Below are 24,139 nucleotides of genomic sequence, written 5' to 3'. Positions count from 1 at the left end.
TTTATTTCTTTTAAAAATTTTTTTATATTTTTACATAGGGGAACAGAAAAATAACTGTTAATTGTTATTGGGACATACGAATTTTGTGCAATTTTCTGCATTTTGATGTATGTTTCCAATAAAGGACATGAAGAAGCCCAAGGGGTTAAATAAAATGACAAATCCTTGCTATTAAAAATTCTGTTTTGTTATTCGTAATGCAGATGTAGCATTTGTCAGATCAGTGTGGTGCAGTGGTGACAGTGCCAGGCTGAGAGTCAGAAGTGCTGGCATTTTGGCCCATTTATTCTTGACTAGCTGTGAGGCATGAGGCTCAGATGGTTTACCTTTTCTAGACCTAAGTTTTTCCATCTATGAAATGAGAAGATATTTCTTTATCTTTAATGCTCCCTACAGCTCTATCAGTGTATGATTCAGTATTTCCTCTTCAGAGGGCTAGAAGGTATTATTATCTCTGGCAAGATTCAGGAAATATGATTTCAGTTCTGATTTCTGTTCAGCCTAGACTTTTATTCTTTAAATTAGTTAGTTGTTCAAATGTTTGCATGTTGTTAATAGGCTTGTCTAATGATCTCTGCTTAGATGTTGTAAATATTTTTCATTGGTGATCATAAAATAGCTTAAAATTATTTGTAAGAAACAGTTACAATAAATATTTTTACTCTGATCACAAACTTACTAAATGCTTGTTAAAGCAAGTTTGTCAAGGATTGCTATAGACAACATTTTGTTAGTATCTTCAGCAAGTCTGCATTTGAAATAACTGCCCATTTATTTTATAATGTGCAGACAGAGATGCTTGTGAATAGGTATTTGAATTGGTGATGTTTTATTATATTTTTCAAGCATTGTTTGGAATACTCACATATAAAGAATTATTCAGTTAAACAGAATATGCAGATGAAAATGGGTGATACGTAGGGCCCTTCATCAGCATTCAGTTCTCTTTTAGGATAGCCTTGTCTAATAGAATTTTCTGGGTTGATGAAAATGTTCTGTATCTGCTCCATCCAGAATGGTGGCCACTGGCCGCATGGGGCTAGTGAGCACCTGATGTGGCTTGTGTGACTGAGAAATTAAAATTTTAAATTTTATTTAATTTTAATTAACTTTGAATAGCCACATATGACTAGAAGCTGCCATATTGGACAATATTGCTGTAGCATTTCCCGTCATAAATATTTTCCTCTAGCTATTGATTTATTTCTACTTTTCTTTACAGCCATGCTTCTTGAACGAGTAGTGTGTGTGTGTGTGTGTGTGTGTGTATTTGTATTTGTGTGCAGTTTCATTTCATTTTCTGATCTCCCATTCATTCCTTATTTTAAAGTGTTTATTCTAATTCATATTTCTATGTGGTTTTAAAAAAAGTACTGTCAATTTAACCCAGAGAGAGACTCTCTAAAAGAAACTGATATTTATTTGGGATTGAGCATTGCAATGGGAATATGGTGGGCATATTCAGGGAAGTAAAGGAAGACAAGAGTTTTTAAAGGGGAAATGAGGAGGATTATCTAAGTTGTTTTGAGACAACTATCCTTGGCTACAAGGATCAGTAACAAGGGTGGCATCAATCTAAGGTTGGTTGTTGGGCAGATGTCCTTGCAGAATTATTTTTTGTGTAAGATTGTGGAGGCCTTTGTGCAAGGTTCTGGTTTTTGAAATCTCTTGAATAGTTGTTATCAGTCATACATGCATGAGAACCCTTCCTTCCTGGCTCTTTGAGGCTCCACTTATCAGTCACTTGTGTCTGATAAAGTGACTCTGATAAAGTCACTTGTGCTCTGACACAAATTGCTCAATTTTTTTTTCTTTTGAGATAGAGTTTCACTCTTGTCGCCCAGGCTGGAGTGCAGTGGTGCAATCTCAGCTTACTGGAACCTCTGCCTCCTGGGTTCAAGCTATTCTCCTGCCTCAACCTCTGCCTCCTGGATTCAAGCTATTCTCCTGCCTCAGCCTCCTGAGTAGCTGGGATTACAGTTGTGCACCATCACGGCTGGCTAATTTTTTTTTTTTTTTTGGTATTATTAGTATAGACTGAGTTTCACTATGTTGGCCAGGCTGATCTCGAACTCCAGACCTCAGGTGATCCGCCCACCTCAGCCTTGCAAAGTGCTGGTATTATAGGAGTAAGCCACCACGCCCAGCCAAATGACTCCATTTTCATTCTGACAACTTTCACAGTACATTCCCCTAAAGGTAGTCATTTTTATTCCAATTTGATTTTTGTTTATTTGGTAATTGTCTCCGTAATTAATATAAAATATTTTTGCATCTCTTTTCTTGAGATACCAACTTTACATAATAATTATAGACTCTCCCTATGAAAGAAGAGAGTGTAATTCACCCTAACACCTACCTCCCTTCTCTACTCTGGATAGTTTTGTTTTTATTTTTAATCTTTTTTGTTACTTTAAATACTTTCTATTTCTTTTTTAACTTTAGATAGTATTTCTTGACTTCCACTACATGAAATACTAGCATCCCTTCCCTTCTGCTTTACTTCTGTTTTCTACCTCCCACCTTCAGTTAATTATCCTTTCCCTTTCACATTATTAAGTTTGATTACATTAACCTTCTCTTCCATTGCAACAACTGTGTTTTCTGTGTCTTGTCTATATACATATTGACAAGTGAAAACAAATAAATAACCATTACATTTTCTTTTCGAATCCATTGTTACTGCCAGTGCTTGGGCCAAACAAAGGAAAAAGTTCTTATGAAAATCAAGGTGAATTCTTATTTCATGTTATGAGAGCTCAGACTCTTTTTGCTATATATTTATACTGTGACTTGTACAGTTTTTGCTTTGTGTAGACTTTCAAATTGCCTTTACTCTTTTGTTGACAAAAGAGTAATGTGCTTTCACCATATCTTCAAGTCCTTTTGTCATACTGTCTGTGGCATGGAATCTGCTTTCATCCCAGAGACACCTTCTCAAAGCCCTTTAAACTTGCTGCAGCCTTCACTGATTGCTTATTGCTTGCTGGGCCTTCTGCATAGTTCTCATCCTGGGTCTTGGTATCATTGCACACCTGGATTGGGTCACTTGTTTCCTCTTATTATTTAGTTTTCTTTCACAATTTTCTGAAAGAAATAATCAGAAAAAGCATATGCAAGGTAAACTCTTGAGTTCTTGAAATTCTGAAGATGTTTTCATTTTTCTCTTACACTTGATTGATAATGTGGCTAAAGAATTCTAGGTCAAGAGTTCTTTTTCCCGAGAAATTAAAGGCATTATTCCATTGGTTTCTAGTATTCAGTGTTCAGTTGAGATGTCTGATAATGAGATGTCTTTTATTTCTTTATATTGGACCTATTTTTTTTTTTTTTTTTCTGAGAAAGCTTTTAGGATCGATCTCTTATTTTTATCCTGAAGTTGCACAAGGTATGCCTAAATATGGGTTTTTACCTTCTTGCACTGTGAGACACTAGTTGGACCTTTCAGTCTGAAGACATATGACTTTCTTCAGTTTGGGGGAAAATTTATGTTGATCGTTGGGATTTTCTTATGTATTTGGCCCTATATCTTTCTTTTTAGATTCTGGAAGATTTTTTCACTTTATATTCAAGCCTGTCTTTTGGATTTTTAAAATTTTGTCAATTGTATTTTTAATTTCCAAGCAAGAGCCCTTACTTGTCTGATTGTCCTTTTTTCACTGATACTTATTATGAATGCAGTATCTTCCAGAAACTTTTCTGAGGATACTAGTTAGAATTCTACTATGAATTTTCTTTCATTTTCTTCTGTACCTGAATTTTCTTTTCTTCTTGATCTGTTCAGTTTCCCTGTCTTGGCTTTTTTCTTTTGTGCTGCTGGTTTTTTCCTATTGTTCATTTATATTTGAGAATGAATAAGTTCAATATTGTAGGTGGTTGTCATACATTTTCTTTTCTGTGATGTCGATAAGTCTAGGTCTATTTTCCCAGTAGACTTTCCCTTATGTGGTTGCTTTGTGTATATGGGTACGATTTACTAACTATGGGTTTCCTTTTAGAATATGTAACTAGGATCCAGCCATTCACTTGGGGTGCTCACATTTACTGTTTCCATCCTTGATTTTTTGCTTAGGAGGACAGTTCAGGGAAGTGGTGTGCAGCAGCTTGACTGGAAAAAGCATGCAGTAGACAAATTTTCAAGTAATTCCCCAGATTTCAGTTCTACTTCTCACTTTCTTCCTCTGTACCTGTCAGCTTTGTGACTGCAGCCTTTTCAGGGTGCCCCCCACCCCCAGATACTGGCTTTCACCTGTCATTTCCTTCTAATGTATATGTATTCTGGAGTATGGTTTCTGCTCAGTTGTACTCTTTCACATGCTTTCCATCTACTCCCAGTCTTCCAGAGATTTGCTGAAATATCTTGTTTGCTAATGATTCTCTTCCCAGACTATTCTCTTTACTGATTGTGGGTTTATTTCCTTTTATATGTCCTTGCTGTCAATGAAAAGAGGTGAGATAAATGTGTGCTCAGTCTGTAGTCTTGAACTAGAAGCATCCCTCCTTTCAATTAGGGCATTCCATCTAAACTACTCTTGCTAAGGGCTCCAGTGGCCTCCCTGTTACTAAGTCCAGGGTACATTTTTCTGTCCTTATGTTTCCAGGTCTGACAGTGGTATTATGTACAATTAACCACTTTGTTTCCTTGATGCCATGTTGGTGTAATATTTTCCTTATCTTTCCGACTGCTCCATTTTAGTCTGCTTTGGTGGCTTTTCCCTCCTTTACCTGACCCTACATGTTGAGTTCCTCATATCTTGATACTGGTTTTTTTCTCCCTCTACTCTTCTCTCTGGATAATCTCACTCATTCTCATGGCTTCTCATACCTTCTAAATGTCAGTGACTTTCAGTTTGATATCTTAGCCCAGATGTCTCTCTTGATTTTTAAACCCATGTATCCATCTGCTTGGATGGATACACAGATGAATCCTAGGGCACCTTAGGTTCTTGATAAGCCCTCCTTCCCCTAAGTCTGTCCTCTTGCCTTCAGCATCTCAGTAAATGTGATCACCATCCACTCAAGATATGTGTCTTCTTGATCTATGTGTTTTTCTCACTCCCAATTTCTAGTTCATTGCTGTCAGTTCTTTGCCAAAATATTTCTCAAATTTATTTAGTTCTCATCATCTCTAATGCCAATACACCTTAGTCAAAGCTACTATCATCTTTCTTCTAGACTATTACAATTGCTTCCTGGATTTTCTGCTTCCATTTCTGCTATCCTCCAATTATCCACAGCATTTAAGAAATTTAAATCAAATCATTGCCAGACGTTCTCTAGGTTTTCATTGCTCTTAGATTAAATTACAAAATGTTTAACATGGTCTGAAAGGCTTGCCAGAAATGGCCACTGCACACCACTCTAATCTCCTGCTTTTCCAGTTCTCTCCTTGTTGCTATCCTACAGGTAGGCTGGCCTCATTTCTTTGCTCTTTCCTGTTTTTTGAGCCTTCACATATGTTGCTGTTTCTGCCTGTAATGTCCTTTGCTCTAGTTCCTATTACATATGTAATCAATGTAATCATTTAAAAATTTTACTTCCTCAGAGAGGCCTATCCTGGCTATCTGCAGTTTAAATTGGGTACTTATACCTGCTTCCTCATTCCCCAAGATTTCCAGATGTGAATTAATATATGTGTTACAATGTGAACTTGACAGATGGTTTTTCACAAGGGTACTGACAGATGCTTTAAGGAACATGGTAAGTCTCTGTACTTGATTACGAGGGGTGACATTGCTGGTGTGTTCTCTGCTGAAAATAGTTTAGGCGTTCAGAAGCCAAACACTTCTACTGAAATACTTTTCTAGCTACCATGGTGGGCTAATGAGATGAGTATAGTGTCAATCTATGGGAAAATAATACATGTTTGTTATTTTTAAATTCTTATCTATAGTATTGAGAAGGACTGTTCAAACTCGTCCTGCTCCACGACTTCCTCCAACGGTGGAAATAATTGAGAAGGAACAAAATTGGGAAGAGAAGACCTTACCTGTTGATACAGATATTCAGAATTCAAGTGAAGAGAATCGTCTCTTCACTCAGAGGTGGAGAGTCTCTCATATGGGAGAAGATTTGGAGAACAAAACTCAGGCTCCTTTTGTTAACCTCTCACAGCCCCTCTGCAATTCCCATTCCAACACTCAACAGTCAAGAAGCCCCACATTCTCAGAAGAGCTCCCAGTACTGGGAGATGGACAGCAGCTCAGAACAAATGAGGCATTAATACAAAGAAAGGACATAATGGCACGAATTGCTGATTTGACATTGCAGAATTCAGCTATGAAGGCACATACGAATAGTATTATTGAGCCCAGAGGAGAGCAAGGGGATGGATTCCGGGAGTTGAACAAACAAGAAAGTGCAAGTGACATGACTTCTGTGAGTACCATTTAAGGATTGATTAGGGACATACAGGAATTTAAATAGGAACTTTAGCTTGGGCTTCTTAAGAAACTTCTTTTCAGAAGTGATCCTAGAAAGCTTTGAGGCTAGATGGCTTATGCTTTGGCATGTCTTCAATACAATAGGTCCAGGTTATTTATCAGTCTGTTGTACATACAAGACAAGACAGCATAAAAGGAAAATTATATAAATGAAAATAGGACAAAGATAAAATGTGAAGGAAAGCTAAGATTAAGTTAGGATGAAGTTTTAAGTATCAAGTATAGAATTAATATTACTTGAATGTTTGCCACATAACCACATGTTAATTGAAAGTATTTTTATTCTTAAAATGGCTCATAAAAGAGTATTGGCCCTCAAATCATGAGTAGTTAATTTTTGAGGACATAGAATGGATTTTTGTATAGAAGTGAGGTGGTTTTTTGTTTTGTTTTGTTTTTTGTGTGTGTGTGTGTGTGTGTGTGTGTGTGTGTGTGTGTGTGTGTTTTGAGACGGAGTCTCGCTCTATTGCCCAAGCTGGAGAGCAATGGCACGATCTTGGCTCACTGCAACCTTCGCCTCCCAGGTTCAAGTGATTCTCCTGCCTCAGCCTCCTGAGTAGTTGGGATTATAGGCACACGCCACCACACCTGGCTAATTTTTGTATTTTTAGTAGAGACGGGGTTTCACCATGTTGGTCAGGCTAGTCTCGAACTCCTGACCTCATGATCTGCCTGCCTCAGTCTCCCAAAGTGCTGGGATTACAGGCATGAGCCACTGTGCCCAGCCTGTTTTGCTTTTTGGAGATGGAGTCTCACTCTGTCGCTCAGGCTGGAGTGCAGTGGCATGATCTCAGCTCCCTGCAACCTCCGCCTCCTGGATTCAAGTGATTCTCCTGCCTCAGCCTCCCAAGTAGCTGGGATTACAGGTGTGCACTACCACACCTGGTGAATTTTTGTATTTTTTGTAGAGATGGGGTTTCACCATGTTGGCCAGGCTGGTCTTGAACTCCTGACCACAAGTGATCTGTTTGCCTCGGCCTCCCAAAGTGCTGGACTCACAGGCATGAGCCACCCTGCACCTGGCCAGGAGTAACGTTGTAAAGGATTATTAAAGCCAGGCTTTAATATGCATATTAATCATCTGGGGATCTTGCTGAAATGTGGTTTCTGATTGAGTAGGTCTAGAGTAGGACCTGTGCATTTCTAATAAGTTCCCAAATGATGCCAGTGCTGCTGGTCTGAAGAGCACGCTTTGAGTAGCAAAGGTCTGCATATTATAGTGCAGGAGTTTTGTAAGTTAAATAAACTTTGTGGGCTAACCTGGTAACCTAAATCTTCATTTCGTTGTTTCTGGGTGAGATAGGAAGTCTGAATTCCAGCTAGAGAGGGTTTATAAAAGACCTCCAAATGCTGGTTCCAGTGACAGTAGACACTTTCTTTTACCCTTTCTAGAGCCAAAGCAGCTCCTGTCATGTTTCTGATAGGAGGAGCTGGATTCTGTCAGTGGGGATTAGAAGCTCCTGAGGTGACTGTGTTCATAAGGGCTTTAACAATGGTGGTTGGAGGGCTTTGGTGAGGAAGGTCTGGGTAAGGTGGGCCATAGAGTAAGGGCCTTCTCTGTCAGCACTGGCTCATGGGGAATAAGGACAATATGGGTATTGAATCATAGAAGTAGTAGACAGAAGGAACTGGCAGAAGAGGAGCCAGAAAGGAATATTGCTAGTGGAGGGCAGCCATTGGTAGTGGTGTATATAAGTAAATACCAACTGCCTTAATTTTGAGTCATTGGGAGGCGTTTATATGTTTGTAGTTTTGAAGATTATTCATAACAGGCAACTCTTGGTTTAAAAAAGACAGCAGAGTCTAATGTTTTGCTTGCCTCTTTTTCTAATTAGTATATAGATCAAGCTAGAAGGGACTATCTAATATTTCTGTCTTCACTACCCTCTTTTAATTGGAAACATAAAATGATCTTTAATTCATACTGATTTTCCTATTTATTTATTTATTACTAATAGACATAGGCTAAAAATCAGTGACTTTTATTAGAGATTGTTTTTTCCCAAAAAGAAATGAAATAACTAGGACTGAAACAATGACATAAGTAGGAATAATGAAATGATTAGGAATGACATAAGCACATTTGTGGGGGAATTTTCAAATTAAACTTACGCTATATTTTTGGGGTGGCTATTTTTTACCCTACCTCTCATATTTCTTTCCAATCACCAACTATTCTTGAATCAGATATCTTAGGCCAAAAGTGGCCTGGGGAGGCTGACATATGGTTAGAAGGAGTGAAAAGATTCCCAGAATCTTTGCCAAGTAGTGCATATTTGAAGATTGTAATTATAGAAACTTCTGTTTCAAAGATAGCAGATCCTCTTTTGTAATCTGTCAAACCCCAGATCTGTCTTCGAAGATGTGTGGCATTTACTTAGAGACCAGCTCACTGGGAGTAGGCTCTTTGCTCATGTGATCTTTTGTGCAGCTCTGCAGATCTAAGAGACACAGAAAAGCTTTTCCCAGAATATGTGCTTAGACAAAGGGACTGTAAATTCTATTGTGTGCTCACTATTCACATTTATATAGAATAAGGGCTGTGAATACTAACTTGCTGGCACTTAGTAAGTCAAAATTGTATGAGACCGAGGCGGGCGGATCATGAGGTCAGGAGATTGAGACCATCCTGGCTAACATAGTGAAACCCCATCTCTCCTAAAAATACAAAAAAAAAATTAGCCGGGTGTGGTGGTGGGCACCTGTAGTCCCAGCTACTCGGGAGATTGAGGCAGGAGAATGGCATGAACCCGGGAGGTGGAGGATGCAGTGAGCTGAAATCACGCCACTGCACTCCAGCCTGGGCGACAGAGCAAGACTCCATCTCAAAAAATAAAAATAAAAATAATAATAATAATAAAATAAAATAAATCGTGTGAGAGATTTTTCAGTATTCAATTTGTACTTTTTTTTCTCTCTCTCTCTCTCTCAAAGACTTTTCCAATAGCACAGTCTCTAGCACCAGGTAGCATGGAGGAACGGATTGCAGAATTGAATCGACAAAGTATGGAGGCTCGTGGAAAACTACTGCAGTTGATAGAGCAGCAGAAACTTGTTGGTTTGAATCTTTCTCCACCAATGTTACCTGTTCAGTTACCTCTCAGAGCATGGACTGGTTGGTCACAAATTCATGATTTAAAAACTAGAAATATGAAGGTTTTCACTTTTCTTGGTTTCGCAAGTTTATATTGAATCAAAAGAAATATCAGAGCATATATTTTGGTGCCTTCAATTTTACACAGAAAGAAACAGCCCTAACTCACAGGATAAGTGACAGAAATAGGATTAGAAGGCAGATCTCCTGATTCTTTCTATCCTATGATGCCTATAGTTAATCTTCAGTGTCTGAGTTCCTAAATTATCCTACATCTAAATGGGATTCATTATAGTGTACGGTTCACTTAGGTCATATGCTGCAACTAAGCATGAAATATCTGAATGTTAATTTAGAATTTCATCAGCAACAAATTACAACTTATTCTGTAAAACAGTTAAAGCATTTTCACTCATTAATTAAATTTTCTGTTACATTTAGGCATGTGAAAAGCTAGAGGGGATTCTGAATAATAAAATAGTAACTGAAAAAATTGTCATAGTATTCACATTAAAAAAGATACTGATGAAAGGAAGTATATATCAAGTTGTTTTTATCAGAAATTGCATTATTAAGGCCCTCAAGGGACAGAGCTACATGAAGAGTACAGAGAGATTGATTTTGGTCCAGTAAAAGAGAAGGCTGTAATTGTCAGGAATAGAAAAAGCTCCGTGTACTAGTAATTGATGTGTTCTCTGAGATGTTCAAACATTGGTGTTTGAGGGGGACTCAAATATGTCTTATTTCTGGTTGAAGTAGGTTACCTTTAAGGTATCTTCCAATAAGAGTTTTCCCCTCAGAAATTATTTCCTTTTTGAAATACAGACCCAGAAAGCAGACTCTTTTGGAAATTGCTGGAAAAAGATAGTAATGCATTTCCCCATGGCCCTCTCTCTTTGTTTATTCTAGGCTTCCTCAAATGACAGTTTTGTCTACTGTTCTTCATAGTTATGAAGCCTAAAGACAACTTCTGATTAGAATAAATAAATGAACTAACTATGTATGAACATGTTCTATGTGCGTGCCATGTGTGGGCTTGAATACTCTAGCATTTGAGTAGGGGAGCAGGCAACAAACAAATCAATATTTGGGATAATATCAGTTAGTGCTAAGTGCAAGGAAGAAAAATAAAGCAGATCAGCCTTAAGAATAATTTTGTGTTTAAATATACATCTTCCATTTCAGTATTTCTGTATGGTTAAAATATGCTTTTATTTATATTATATAATTTAGTCCTCAACACACCTTTAGAGTAGATAGGGCTAATATTATACCTATTTGACAAATAAGTAAACTGGGAGGCACAAAGAGGTTATGTGATTTATCAAGTTACAAAGCAAGTTGTGGATTTGCAACTGTGTTCTTTCCTGTCCAGTGATTTATTTCTAAAGTATTCTTTTTATAAGTAAAATTCTTACATTTATTAAAAAAAAAAAAAAACCTCTGTGGACTATAATGATAAAAGTAAAAATAAACCATATGCCATGAAAAACCTCTTTTGTTTTCTAGGTAACTGAGGAATGTTTTGTAAAATTAAATAGGGTTTTATTACCTCGTAAAGCTAGGAAGTCACACAAAGCGAGGAGCCTCTGTGAAACTGCCTATGATGAACATAAAGTCTTTCATTAGTAAATACTTAGTAAATATATGCTGATTGATAACCTACTTCTGAAATATGGAAAATATTCATAATTATACTTGCTATTGGCCATATGGAGCTCTTCAGCCAACTTTCCTCTCCTATTTCAATGTCTTCAGTAATAGTCATAATGTAATTGATTTAAAAGATTTAAAGTTTTGCTGAATGACTTCAGAAATTTTCTCTTTCCTTTTTTTGGGGAAAACTTTAGGTAAGCTCTCTTGGACAAAGATCTCAAGTTCTTTAGGGCTAGCTCTTAATTTCTGTTTTTCACCTCCAGAGCTGACATGATGCCACTTGTCCAAAGATTCTGGCTCTCTATGAACTGGCATGCTACTGAATTAACACTAGTAACTAAAGTTTCTTATCTCACAGTTCAGTAAAAAAAAAAAAAAAAAAAAAAAATCAAGTGTATCTTGGGCTAAGATTAAAAAATACGGAAAGAACCACTAAATTTGTAATGTGCAATTTTCAGTAAGATAGAAATCGAGTGAAATTTTTATTTCATTGAAAGGTAATGAAACTAATACTTATTTTTATATTTTAGAAGGAGCAAAGAGAACAATTGAGGTATCTATTCCAGGAGCAGAAGCCTCAGAAAGCTCAAAATGTAGTACTGTCTCTCCTGTCAGTGGGATAAATACAAGAAGGTAAGTTGCAGCGTGAATATTTACTTTAAAAAAAAAAAGGAAAAAAGAATTTGGTATGTATTTTATTCTCTTTATGAAAAAAGGAAGTGTACAATATCTGACTTAGGTTGAGACGGGCTCATGCAAAGAGAGTAAAATAATTGGAAAAGAGAATTTTGAGGGGAAAGGGAGTGAGGAATAAACTTTAAGTTGAAAGGCATGGGTTTGCTACTGAAAACAAAAATGAGATAACACATATGTAGAGTATTTATGGGTTACAAAATTAGGAGGTGATGTATGACAGGACAGCTGAATTGACCAATAGTATTTTCCTCCTTCACAGTAAATGAAACTGAAGCTCTCAGAGCTAATGGGGTGATTTGTCTAGATGGGTCATATGATTGGTAAATAGTGACACTAAGGACATACCTAGCCTTTCTCTCTCTACTCTGCATCCTTACTATTGTACTGTGCCGTTCCAGGTCTTGTTACTCTTCTACTACCTGGACCTTCTTCCCCATCCCTGCACATTCATTATTGAAAACTTATCCATATAATATTGTAATGGCAGATACATGTCATTATACATTTGTGAAAACCCATAGAATGTATAACACAGAGAGTGAACCCTGATGTAAAATATGGACTTCAGTCAATTATAACATATAAATATTAGATCATCCATTGTAATAGATTTGTCACACTAATGCAAGATCTTAATAATAGGGGAAACTGTGTGTGTGTTGGAGGTGGGGGTTAAGGGGTATATGGGAACTCTGTACTTTCCACTCATCTTTCCAAAAACCTAAAACAGCTCTAAAAAGTAAATTGTATTTGTATTAGTCCGTTTTCATGTTGCTGATAAAAACATAACTGAGATTGGGAAGAAAAAGAGGTTTAATTGGACTTACAGTTTCACATGGCTGGAGAGGCTTCAAAATCATGGTGGGAGGCGAAGGACACTTCTAACATGGTGGCAGCAAGAGAAAATGAGGAAGAAGCAAAAGCAGAAACCCCCGATAAACCCATCAGATCTCATGAGACTTATTTACTATCATGAGAATAGCATGGGAAAGATCAGCCCCCATGATTCAGTTACCTCCCCATGAGTCCCTCCCACAACACAGGGGAATTCTGGGAGATACAATTCAAGTTGAGATTTTGGTGGGGACACAGCCAAAGCCTATCACTATTAATGAACAAATAAGGACTTACAGGTTGGTGAAAATAAGTTACAAATAATTTACCTCATTTGGACCTAAGTCAGCCATTTGTTTTCAAGCTCTTGCCAATATTGAGAATTGTCAGTTGTTTGCATAGTCTTTTAAGGTTAATAATGATAGCTCACTATCTTACTCTGTTTTATTTTTCATAAATAGATCTTCCGGGGCTACTAGTAATTCTTGTTCTCCACTAAATGCCACCTCAGGAAGTGGGAGATTCACACCTCTTAATCCAAGAGCAAAGGTACATGTTAAAATGTAATTGTGAAATGTATATAGGGGTGAGGGTAGAAGGTGGCTGATTTAGTGATTTCCATTCTTAACTATCATTCCTGTTATCCTAAAGCTGATATGGTATTCTTAACAGAAAAGAGATACTAATTTACCTTCATCAGGAAAAACAAGCCATATACTTCTTCTGTTTTCTAGGGTAACTAAGGAATAAGGTAAAATTCAGTAGGATATTCAGCAGTCCTTAAAGGCTGGAAATTACTGGTTTCAGGTAGAGCTTCCCAAATATTATGGCAGGACACACAGGTGTGCCTTGAATGGGTTGTAGATCTACTAAGCTATTGGTTCCCCCAGTCCTTGTCCCTGGGTAGGGTCTGGGACAGCCAGAGCAGTGGGTCCAGTCACTTTTCCTCTCACTTTATCCCTGTGTGCCATATCTGACTGTGCCATTGGTTAGATAGGTTATGGTCCCAGGGAAAAATAAATGTCTTAATGTGCTCTTCATGTATTTTGTTGTGCCATAGGTATGTATAGAAGCTAAGTATTTCACAGTATATTCAAAATTTTTGCAGAAGGCTTTTTTTCTGTGGTACTAGTACAGTAAAATATAGTTCCTTTGAGTGGTTATGGTAAATTGTGAGGATATCTTTAAAATTATAAGAATTAATTTTGTAGACTTGAGCCAACAACTGTCTGACATTGGGAAAATCTTTGCATTTCTTATTACTGAGTTCAGTAATTAGATCAAAGAGTGGGTGCTTATAGCCCAAATTAAATGATAGGGGAAAGATATTAAATGATAGGGGAATGATAGATACCCGAATTGTCCAATTCTGGGAGATTTGTTCTTTGCTACTTCTTATATTCTACAAAAGCTTTAAAGTAAGGTATTTTATATAAATTATTCTTAGTTCCTGGAATTCAGTAACATTTAATTTACTAAGAACAAATAACTGCCTTTTTATCATTTTAAAAATTTATGCCTATGATATCTATAAAACACTGGACTTAAAAAAATTATGAGTCCTAAATCAGTAAGAGGATCTGTTGACCAAGTAATCAGTTATTTGATAGTATCTCTATTAGAGAATAAACATTGCCAATAGCAATTTAATTTCCAGTACCATTCAATGGCACAGGATAACTTTGTTTTATGCACTTGGTCTAAATGATCTGTAAATCTTGAGTAGTCTCATGTTTCTGATTACCATCTAAATTTTCTGTGTGTCTTTGTTCAACAGATTGAGAAACAGAATGAAGAAGGCTGGTTTGCTCTTTCTACCCATGTATCATAAGTGAAGTCAAGTCTCACTGAGTTTGTTCTTAATAATTTATTACTCCCCTTTCCCTGCTCTGACTTTTAAGTTTTTATACCCTTCTTTCAGATAAAACCTACAAAGATCTTGTGAATTAGTACTAATGAAACAGAGAAATAAAGCAATTATTTTTTGATTTTCTCAAATAAGTTTTCAACAACCAACTGACCTACAGCTCCCTGTGAATGAAATTTTGACTGTAGAGAAGTTAAAGCTTTGTATTTTAATACTTTCTTAAATATTTTAAGGGTCTTTTTAAATACATTTTTACCTTTATCATCTTTATTCAGGGTTTTTTGAGGTTTAGTGTATCTTAGTTGATCCATTTATTTTTTTATTTTCCTGAAGAACTAATTTGCTTTGCATGTAACTTACAATAAAATTCCTCTGTGTGATTAGAGTCTGGCTTTCAGGAAAATGTAACACCTGCTTTTCTTTCTTTTTTCTTGGGAAGTCATTGCTGTTCATCACTTTTTCCATCAAGTGAAATATACAGCCTTAAAAAAATAGGCCTGGGAGTGTTTGTTTATATTTGCTTAAGCAGGTAAGAGTGGTTGCATTTATTATAAAATCTTATGTAGTTTTTAAACTGTGAAAATGTCATCAATAATGGTAATGCAAATCAAATAAAAAATGATTCTAGAGCTCAAATACCTAAATGTGGTAACATTGATTTATTGGTATATTTAATGTTTCAAACAATTAAATAGAAAAAGTTGCAATCAATTTTCCCAGCCCTGAATTTAAGCAGATCTTTCAGGGTAGATTTCTCTTTTTTTTTTCCTTTCCTTTTCTTTTCTTTTTTTCTCTTTCTTTCTTTCTTTTTATTTTTTTTTGAGGCAAAGTCAAGCTTTATTGCTCAGGCTGGAGTGCAGTTGTGTAATCTGGTTCACTGCAACCTCAGTCTCCCAGGTTCAAGCAATCCTCTTGCCTCAGCCTCCTGAGTAGCTAGGATTATAGGTAGACACCACCACGCCCAGCTAATTTGTGTATTTTCAGTAGAGACGGGGTTTCACCATGTTGGCCAGGCTGGTCTTGAACTCCTGACCTCAAATGATCCACCTGCCTTGGGTTCCCAGAGTGCTGGGATTACAGGTATGAGCCACTGCACCTGGCTTAGGATAGATTTTTCCAGGATACCCATTTGGTTCTAAGATGTTGATTTCTATTTTAAACTTGTTTTTTGAATGATCTCTGCTCCTTGGCTCTATGATAGGAATTCTCAACCTGAGTGAGCAATTCAAACTGAGATTACTTGTGTTTAGACTCATATTTTGGATAACATATGACTTCTCCCGTATGCCCCAGAAAGCTGCTAATAACTTGCTCAACCTGAAATTTACAGTTTTCCAAATTACAGGTTGGCAGAGATACTGGATTGATAACATCCACAGTTATGATATAATCATTCTTATGCTGTAAACAAAATGATTTTGGTTAGCAGAATTTGATAACTGTTAACTACCTACTAGGCACTATTGTAGCCACTTTATGTGCTTCATGACATCTTATGAGATAGGTACTATTATCCTCATTTTGCAGATGAAGAAACTGAGGTACAAGGAGGTATTTTCTGAAGGTCACACAACTAGGGAGTGGTGGCACTAGAATGGGAACATAGGCAGTCTTTCTCCAAAGCCTATGTTGTGCTGCCTCTTGATGGAGAGTAAACCTGTTTTATAGTGTGTGTAGTATGGAAGCAGCATAATAATAAGAATAGCTGTTCCTTATTGAGCCATTACTGTGGCAGACACTGTACTATAAGCTGCAATATCACCATTATCTCATTTGAATCTCATAGTAGCCCTGTGAATTAGAGGTATGTAAATGCTTCCTCCTCTCCCAGCACCTTTACAGATGAGGAAACTGAGCCCTAGAGGTGAAGCAAGTTGTCTAATGACAGAGTGCTTGTAAGAGGTAAAGCCAAGACTTGAAGCTCTTTCTTGCAGTTATTGGATTTCTCCTAATTTATGGGAACTAATACAGTACAGTAGCTAAGGATGCAAGTATTGAAACCAGAAATCTTGCCTCAAATGCAATTTCTGCCACTTGAGCTGTGTACTTTGGACAGATTAATCTCATCTTTCCCATTTGAAAGTCAGACATAATGTCTTCCCTAGAGGCTGTAAGGATTAAGTGAGGCAAGTGTATGTAAATGGACTGAGCTCAGAGCTTGGCTCACAACACTCAGTAATGATCACTGCCCAATATTTTTTGTGTATAAATAAATAAATACACTATTTTCCCCATGTTTCCATTTTTTAAAACATTGTATAGTGAATTTGTCGTATCTTTCTCAGATTAACAATTGCACACAGTGCTTGAAATGTAGAGGTATTTCACCTGAAAAGATATCTAGAGGTTGAAGGAAAACATGCTGGGCATATGATTTGAAAATATAACTAACATGCTATTTAAAAATAAGTTTACCCTATGTTTTCTATCTTTTCTGCACCTAGATATATCATTTAATAAGTAATAGCAAGGATAATCGTCTATTTTTTTAAGCCCTGGAAAACCTTGATTGAAGAGGACATGTCAGTATTGCAAATAAATGCATGGTATTTGTGTAACATTGTGGAAACTAATAAACACAAATTGTACTATAGCATTTTTTCTTGCCAATTTTATTGACAAATAATTTATATACAATAAACGACATCCATTTAAAGAGAACAGTTTATTGGCTTTTGGCAGTTGTATATACTCATGAAATTACCACCACAATTAAGACACAGCATTTCTGTCATTTCTAAGATTCCTTGTGTCTCTTTCCAATGCATCTCACTAAGTCCTAGGCAACCACTTTGTCCAAGTCTCTAGACTATCTTGGATGTGGAATGACTTTGTGTATGTTTAACTTTTGAAGAAACCTCTCAAATAGTTTTCCAAAGTGGTTATGCCATTTTACATTCCCAACAGCAGTGTATGTGAGTTCCAGTTGCTCCGTATCCTTCTGCATTTGGTGTTGGCAGTCTTTGAAGTTTTACCCCTTCACGTGGATGTGGAGTTACGTGTATTGTGGTTTGTATTTCCCTTATGACTACTGTTAAGCATCTTTCCATGTGTTTACTGGCCATACATATATCTGATTTGGTGAAGCATTCAAATCCTTTGCCCATTTAAGAAATTGGGTGGGTTTTTCTTATTGAATTATAAGAGTTCTTTATACATTCTGTATACAAACTCCTTTGTCACATATTGGAATGACGGTTTTAAAATAGTATTTGGTAAGTAATAACGTTAGGCTAGGTACTTTACAAAGCCGTATGACCACAGTACTACAGAGAGGTTGAACAAACTGCTAAACCTAGAAATCTGTCAGGGGAGGCCTCTACTTTTTTGCCCAGAGCGCTGCGACCAAGAAACGCACAACATAAAACCTTATTTACTCTTAAAAGCCAACAGAAATGATATAGCTTTAAAAATAACAAAAATCCCACCATGTATCTTTGTTGTTGATGTTGCCGGCAAGCTGCCTAATATCTCCCAGGACCCCTCTTAAAATCGAAGTTAAAACCTCAACATAGGAACGCCGCGATCAGGGCTCCGTTGGTCCATTTTAGAATATCGGGCAGGTATCTTCGACGGTATTCATGTCATTTAATTATCTACATGACGTCCTTTAGGGGATAATAAACTCGTCGGGCTTTTCTGTTTGGCTTTGAACCAGTGTCATGAGACGGAAAAGGCCCGACCAGAGGGCGGACAGGTACCCAGTTCCCAGCGTCACCACTGCTCGATGTCCCGGAAACCTGGACGCCGGCCGCGCATGCGCCCCACGGCCCGCCCTGGTTCCGCCTCCCTGGAAGAGGGGTGGCGTTGCCTTGGTAACCGGAGTAAACAGAGGCCTCCGGCAGAAGCTGTGAAGAAAGGAGCCGCGGCGGTCAGTACCTTCGGTGAGTTTGGACCTCAGCAGCTGGCAATTTCCACACCCTCCTCCTTAAATCTGTTTGTGGCTCAGAGGGCAGCGAACCCCACTTGGGCTTCTCTCAGGCTGGACCAGTGTTCCCCAGGCTGTGCTGAAACACAGCTTTTGTCCTCCCTGCGGTAGCTCAGCAAACTTTTTGAAGCCTCGAGTATTCTCAGGCTCGGAGCTAGACACTGTGTGCACGGTTCCTGCCTGCGAGACCCTTTCAGTCTGATCGGGCAGAAGCCAGCCAGGCAGCAGGAGCACGGCTTAGACCCGAAGTCAGAGCAGCAGCGAGTCTGCTGGGAAAGTGCTGGGACTCCCCGCTCCAGCGAGGCACCCACCCTGCGCTCAGCTGGGTGCGATGCTTGGCACGCTGGGCTCTCTGCACTCCGGCTTCCTCATCTCCAGAAAGAAAGGTGATAATGTGACCTCATGGAGTTCTTATTATTATTATTAAATAGGATAATACAAGTAAAGTGCTTAGCACATACGTGGCACATAGTAGGTGCACATAAATATTTGTTGTATAATAGGTAAAGACAGTCGCATACATGTGTGCTGCTCAGTGTGTCCAATCAATCATGAGTTGCTAAGGATGCGTGCTGATGAAAACCTTGGAGAGGAGAAGGAGCTAAGGAGGCTAGGTAGAGACTGACTGTAGCTGGGCTGCAATAAGCTACAGACCCTCTGACAATGGACCTTTACGCCAGACCGACGAATCTGAGCTCTTATTTGATGGCAGTGATGAGCCATTAGAAGTTTTAAGCAAGAGTGGCACATTAAAAGCTGTGTTTTAGAAATACAAGCGATAGTGTAGAAAATGGATTACAGAAGGGAAGACGAAGTATGACGGTACAGTAATGATAGCGGTGAGACACAATGAGAACTGGAACTACAGAGGGACAGCAGGGACAGTAGGAATGAAGGGAGAGGAGGAATTCAAAAGGCTTAATCACTGGACAGTTAGTAACAGGACTTGGAAATCATTTACATGAATTGGGTGAGAGGAACGGATTCAGAGTAAATGCACTGCTTTCTCATCTGTAAAATAATGACAATAATAATAATGGATAGCAAGACTTTGTCTCAAAAATAGTAATAATAGGCTGTGTGCCATGGCTCACGTCTGTAATCCCAGCACTTTGGGAGGTGGAGGTGGGTAGATCACCTGAGGTCAGGAGTTTGAGACCAGTCTGGCCAACATAGGGAAACCCGTCTACTAAAAATACAAAAATTAGCCGGGCGATGTGGTGTGCGCCTGTAATCCCAGCTACTCGGGAGTCTGAGGCACGAGAATCGCTTGAACCCGGGAGGTGGAGGTTACAGTCAGCTGAGATCACACCACTGCACTCCAGCCTGGGTGACAGAGCGAGACTCCATGTCAATAAATAAATAAATAAAATAATAATGGTACCTACCTCATAGGGTCGTTTTGAGAATTATACAATAATATGTGTAGAATTTCTTAGAACTGTGCTTGACACATAGTAAACAGTAAAAAAGACAAACTATTACTTTTTTTCTCCACAGCTGTATTTCACATTGCAAAGTAAAAACTGAGAGCCTGTTTTATACATCAGTCACTGTGAACTTTAAATTACCACCTCTGGCACACTGCTGGGATTGAGTGAGCTTGTGAGCACGAGGACCACAACCTGGACTCTGGTGAATGAATCAGAGTAATGCCACCTTAGAGAGCACTCTGTCTGGCGTCCAGCCAACCTTCTAGCAACACACTACTCTGCATCAATGTGTACTATTATTTTCCCTTTTTCTTTATACTTCCTTAGGGTTGACCCTGTCAACCTAAATAACATACAGAGGGAGGCTTTCTAAAAGAAGATAATGTTTATTCAGGAGTAAGGTATTGCAATGGGATATGTGTGCCATGGTAAACTATATGTGTATTCAGGGAGGTAAAGGAAAACAAAGGTTTTTAAAGGAAAAATGAAAAAGATTACATAATTATTTTGAGATAGTCATCGTTGGCTACAAAGGTCAACAATAAGTGTGATGCTAGTCTGAGGTTGGACAGGTAATTGTTGAACAAATATCCTTGTAGAAGTATTTTTTTTATGTGTAAGGTTGTGATGGCTTTGTGCAAGGCTGTGGTCTTTGCAGTCTTTTGGGATAGTTATCCAGCATAAAAGTGTGAGAAACCATTCTTCATAGCCTTCCCCAGCTCTATTTGTCGGGTTCTTTCTTAACACTGGTGACTCCATTGTAATTCTGACAACTTTCACAACTCAAAACTGTACAGTCTATCTAAAGAGTTAGTTAAAAGAATTGGCCGTAGGCTGGACCAATAAGCCTGGATCTAATGAAAGGGAATTTATGCTAGTCCTGAAAATAGACTCACAAACCTAGCTAGTTTACTGATAGAAGGTAGAACATGGTCTAGAACCCAAACTTAGACTGCCTTAAAGGAATACAATGAATGTCCCCAATAGGTGAATTGGTAGTTCCTCTCTTGTGGAGAGTGTCCAGATCCTATGAAGAGCATATAAAATTAGGAGGGACATATGATGCATTGGGAATTAACTTCTTGAGCTATCAGGGTAGTAAAGTTGGAACATGTCATTGAGGAATAATTGAAATAATTGGGATACTTTCTCTGGGAAAAGAGAAGATCTGCAGAGAAATGAGAGCCAACTACAATTATTTGAATGGTTGAAGTACACAGAAAAACTTGTTCTGTGTGTTCTCAGAAGAAAAAACAAGGGTCAAATGGATCCAAGTTGCAGGGAGGCAGATTTCAGCTTAATATAAAATGTGCCAAGAACTAGAGCTGAGCATTAACAGAATGTTCTCACCCTCTTACCCGAAATATTTAAATTGAAGCTGACTATCTTGTTCTTTCATTTATTCAGAAATATATTAATAAATTCATTCCTGCAACCATTTTACATATTGACTGCCATGTATCATTGTTAGAGCTTTCCTGTGTTGACTGAGAACAACCTTATCCAGTAGGTGCTGCATTTTAAAGATGGAAATACTGAGGCACACAGCAATTAAATACTGGGTTAGCACCTCATAGCCAGGAAGAAGATGAGCCAAGATTTAAACTTAGTCAGACTGACTCTGTAGCCAGTATTCTCAGCCCTGGCCAACACTGGTTTTCTGACAGTGCTGGGGTGGATGTTGAGGATGTGTGACCTGCATGGGGTAGCAAGTTAAACTAAAGTCCTCTTTCAACTCTGAAGATTCCATGATTTTATTTATTGAACCCTACCTGTGTCAAAGAGATTATCTAGGAGTATAGTAAAAACAACTGCCATTTCTGAGTGCGTAGTAGGTGTTTTATATAAACTCATGATTCCTAACCAGTTCTTATGCCTGATTGTGTGAAAGAATTATCTGGAGAGTGAGACCCTGTTAATAGTACATTTTTAAGCTTTCCAAGTGATTCTAAAGTGCAGTCAAAGTTGAGAACTCTGTATATGAAAAATCTCGTTTAACTCTACCAAATAACCCTATCACCCCCATTTTACATATTAAAGAATCAAGAGGTTAAGGAACTTGTTTCTTGGGCAAGCAGGGATGTGAACCCAAGTCTCTCTGGCTCCAAAGTCTCCACAGGTTACAATGTAGCTTCCCAATCCTTTTGTTATTAAACCAAAACAAACAACCTCCCCAAAACAAAAGTACCTTATTCCACCCTACCAGTTATACTGATAATCTCCAGGAGAACAGGAGTCTCTCCCACCTGACCCGCTCCACTGCTTTTTACAGGTTCTTCAGTTACCTTTTATGACCCAGGAAAGCTAGGAATAGATCCTAGTATTCATTGTCCGGTATTGCTACATCAGAACACTGGGCAAATTCCTTGGGTTCCAGTATTTTCTTCCACATTGTACACAACCTGACATTAACTGGGTTTGTGATGTGAAAGTTTATTACATGGTAATATTAGCCATTTGAGGAATATATTGTTTAAGATAGCACAGAATAAAGTGTGGTGCTTTTGTCTTGACACCAACTTACCTTTTGTTGTAGTCCAACTCTTTTGTTTTCAGAGTGCTTTAGTTACCATAATTGTTTTTTACCCACCTTATGATTATGTTATGAATAAATTATGGGCTCTTTTTATTAGAATCTATATCCAGTTAACATTGTTATAGTGTTAAAAATAAATGTATTCAGAAAAAAGAAGACTGAAAAGTAGAAAGTTATCTCACTAAGTCATGAGGCTTATAATAGCAGGAAAGAAAATCATAAGATTCAAATCACTAGGAGGAACTCGACCCATTATTCCTGGCTTTAAAGGGTACCATAAGTCAAGGAATGCGAGTGGCCTCTGGAACTTAGAAAGACTCTTGGGCAACAGCCAGCAAGAAAGCAGGGATCACTGTTCCACAGCCACATGGGGCTGAATTCTGCCAGCAGCTTGAATGAGCCCGGAAGTAGATTCTTCCTCAGAGCCTCTGAAAGTGAAGGCAGCCAACACCTTAACAACCTCTTGAAACTCTAAGCAGAGAGCTAAGTGAGTCACACTTGGCCTGGACTTTTGACCCACAAAGCGGTGAAATAATAAGTGGATGTTATTTAAGCTGCTAAATGTCTGATAATTTATATGGCAGCAAGGGAAAACTAAAACAGTACCTACTTACAGAATAAAGTGCTATTGAAACTCACAGACCAAAAATTTTCATTTAGTTATCAATTGATTAGCAGCAGTAGAATATCAGTTCAATTTTGTTGGAAAACCCAGGGAACTGCCTTGCCTTCACTTATTTGAGACCTGTGTCATGGGAACTTAGGGAGTACTTTAGTTTCTTTCCAATACTTTAAATGTTGATTTTTATCAAATAAATCATTAGTGATCAGTCACTTCAGTCACGACTATCAAACCATCCTTGTTTTGGTCAACCTCTGATGGATCTGAATCAGTGATTTAGAAGATAAGTTTATTCTGAAACTATTTTGAAAGAGAATTGTTAATTTCTTCATCTTGAATTATACATTGAGGTCAGGGATTGTATATTGCTCACCTTTGTATCCTCTGCAGTGCCTAGCATAATAATATGCTCAATAGTTTTAAGAATTAAATTGACTTAAATTATGAAAGTGAGGGAGGAAATAGAATTTAGGTGTGTGTGTATCTATCTAAACAATTTTACCCACAGTATATGGTCATTTATAACCAAGCTCTGTAATAATTGAATTGGCTGCATAATTCTTTTTTTTTTTTTTTTTTAAAACCAGTTACTCACTATAGAGTAATGTAGAAAGTAAGCCTGTGTGTCTAAAACTGGAAGGAATAGAAAATGTACTGAATGACAGAATGTGAATTTTAAAAGATTTTGCTACTTAAAGGATTTTATGGTTTGATTCCTAACCCCACCCCCTCCATAAACCCCAAAAGGTATATATTCTACAGTTAGGTGGAAGGAAAGAGGAAGGAAGGGAAGGAGAAAAGGAAGAAAGGATGGAGAGAGAGAGGAAGGAAGATTCACAACTAAAAAAGAAAGGAAAGGAAAGGAAAATGCACACACACACGTACATACACTTTTTAAAAAGTAAAACATTATTTTTGTAACCCAGAAGAATGCCTCCAAAGTACAAAATACAAAATGTAATAACATGAGTATCATGTTAGACCATATCTTTTTTTTATTTTTTATTTTTTTATTTTAGAAGCAGAGTCT

The 24,139-nt window shown here is 37.8% G+C and overlaps 2 protein-coding genes across 3 annotated transcripts in view; both read left to right on the top strand.

Annotated features, from left to right (window-relative positions):
• The window catches only part of SPICE1 (spindle and centriole associated protein 1), a 70,546-nt gene extending 55,316 nt beyond the window's left edge, over positions 1-15,230 (top strand). For both annotated transcript variants that reach the window (XM_025377870.1, XM_025377871.1), the window contains exons 14-18: positions 5,894-6,378; positions 9,378-9,558; positions 11,724-11,826; positions 13,185-13,272; positions 14,501-15,230. In XM_025377870.1, coding sequence (XP_025233655.1) covers positions 5,894-6,378; positions 9,378-9,558; positions 11,724-11,826; positions 13,185-13,272; positions 14,501-14,554 — 911 coding nt within the window. In that variant the 3' untranslated portion in view covers positions 14,555-15,230. The remainder of the gene's footprint in view (positions 1-5,893; positions 6,379-9,377; positions 9,559-11,723; positions 11,827-13,184; positions 13,273-14,500) is intronic.
• Positions 15,231-18,418: 3,188 nt separating this feature from the next.
• CFAP44 (cilia and flagella associated protein 44) overlaps positions 18,419-24,139 on the top strand; it is a 148,934-nt gene continuing 143,213 nt past the window's right edge. The window contains exon 1 of the mRNA XM_025375368.1: positions 18,419-18,474. The gene's annotated coding sequence lies outside the window, so the exon portion shown is untranslated. The remainder of the gene's footprint in view (positions 18,475-24,139) is intronic.

The sequence above is a fragment of the Theropithecus gelada genome, chromosome 2 (genome assembly GCF_003255815.1).
Source record: "Theropithecus gelada isolate Dixy chromosome 2, Tgel_1.0, whole genome shotgun sequence".
Classification (NCBI taxonomy): domain Eukaryota; kingdom Metazoa; phylum Chordata; class Mammalia; order Primates; family Cercopithecidae; genus Theropithecus; species Theropithecus gelada.
The sequence above is the reverse complement of the archived record's forward strand: the minus strand, read 5'-3'. Positions and strand labels throughout refer to the sequence as shown.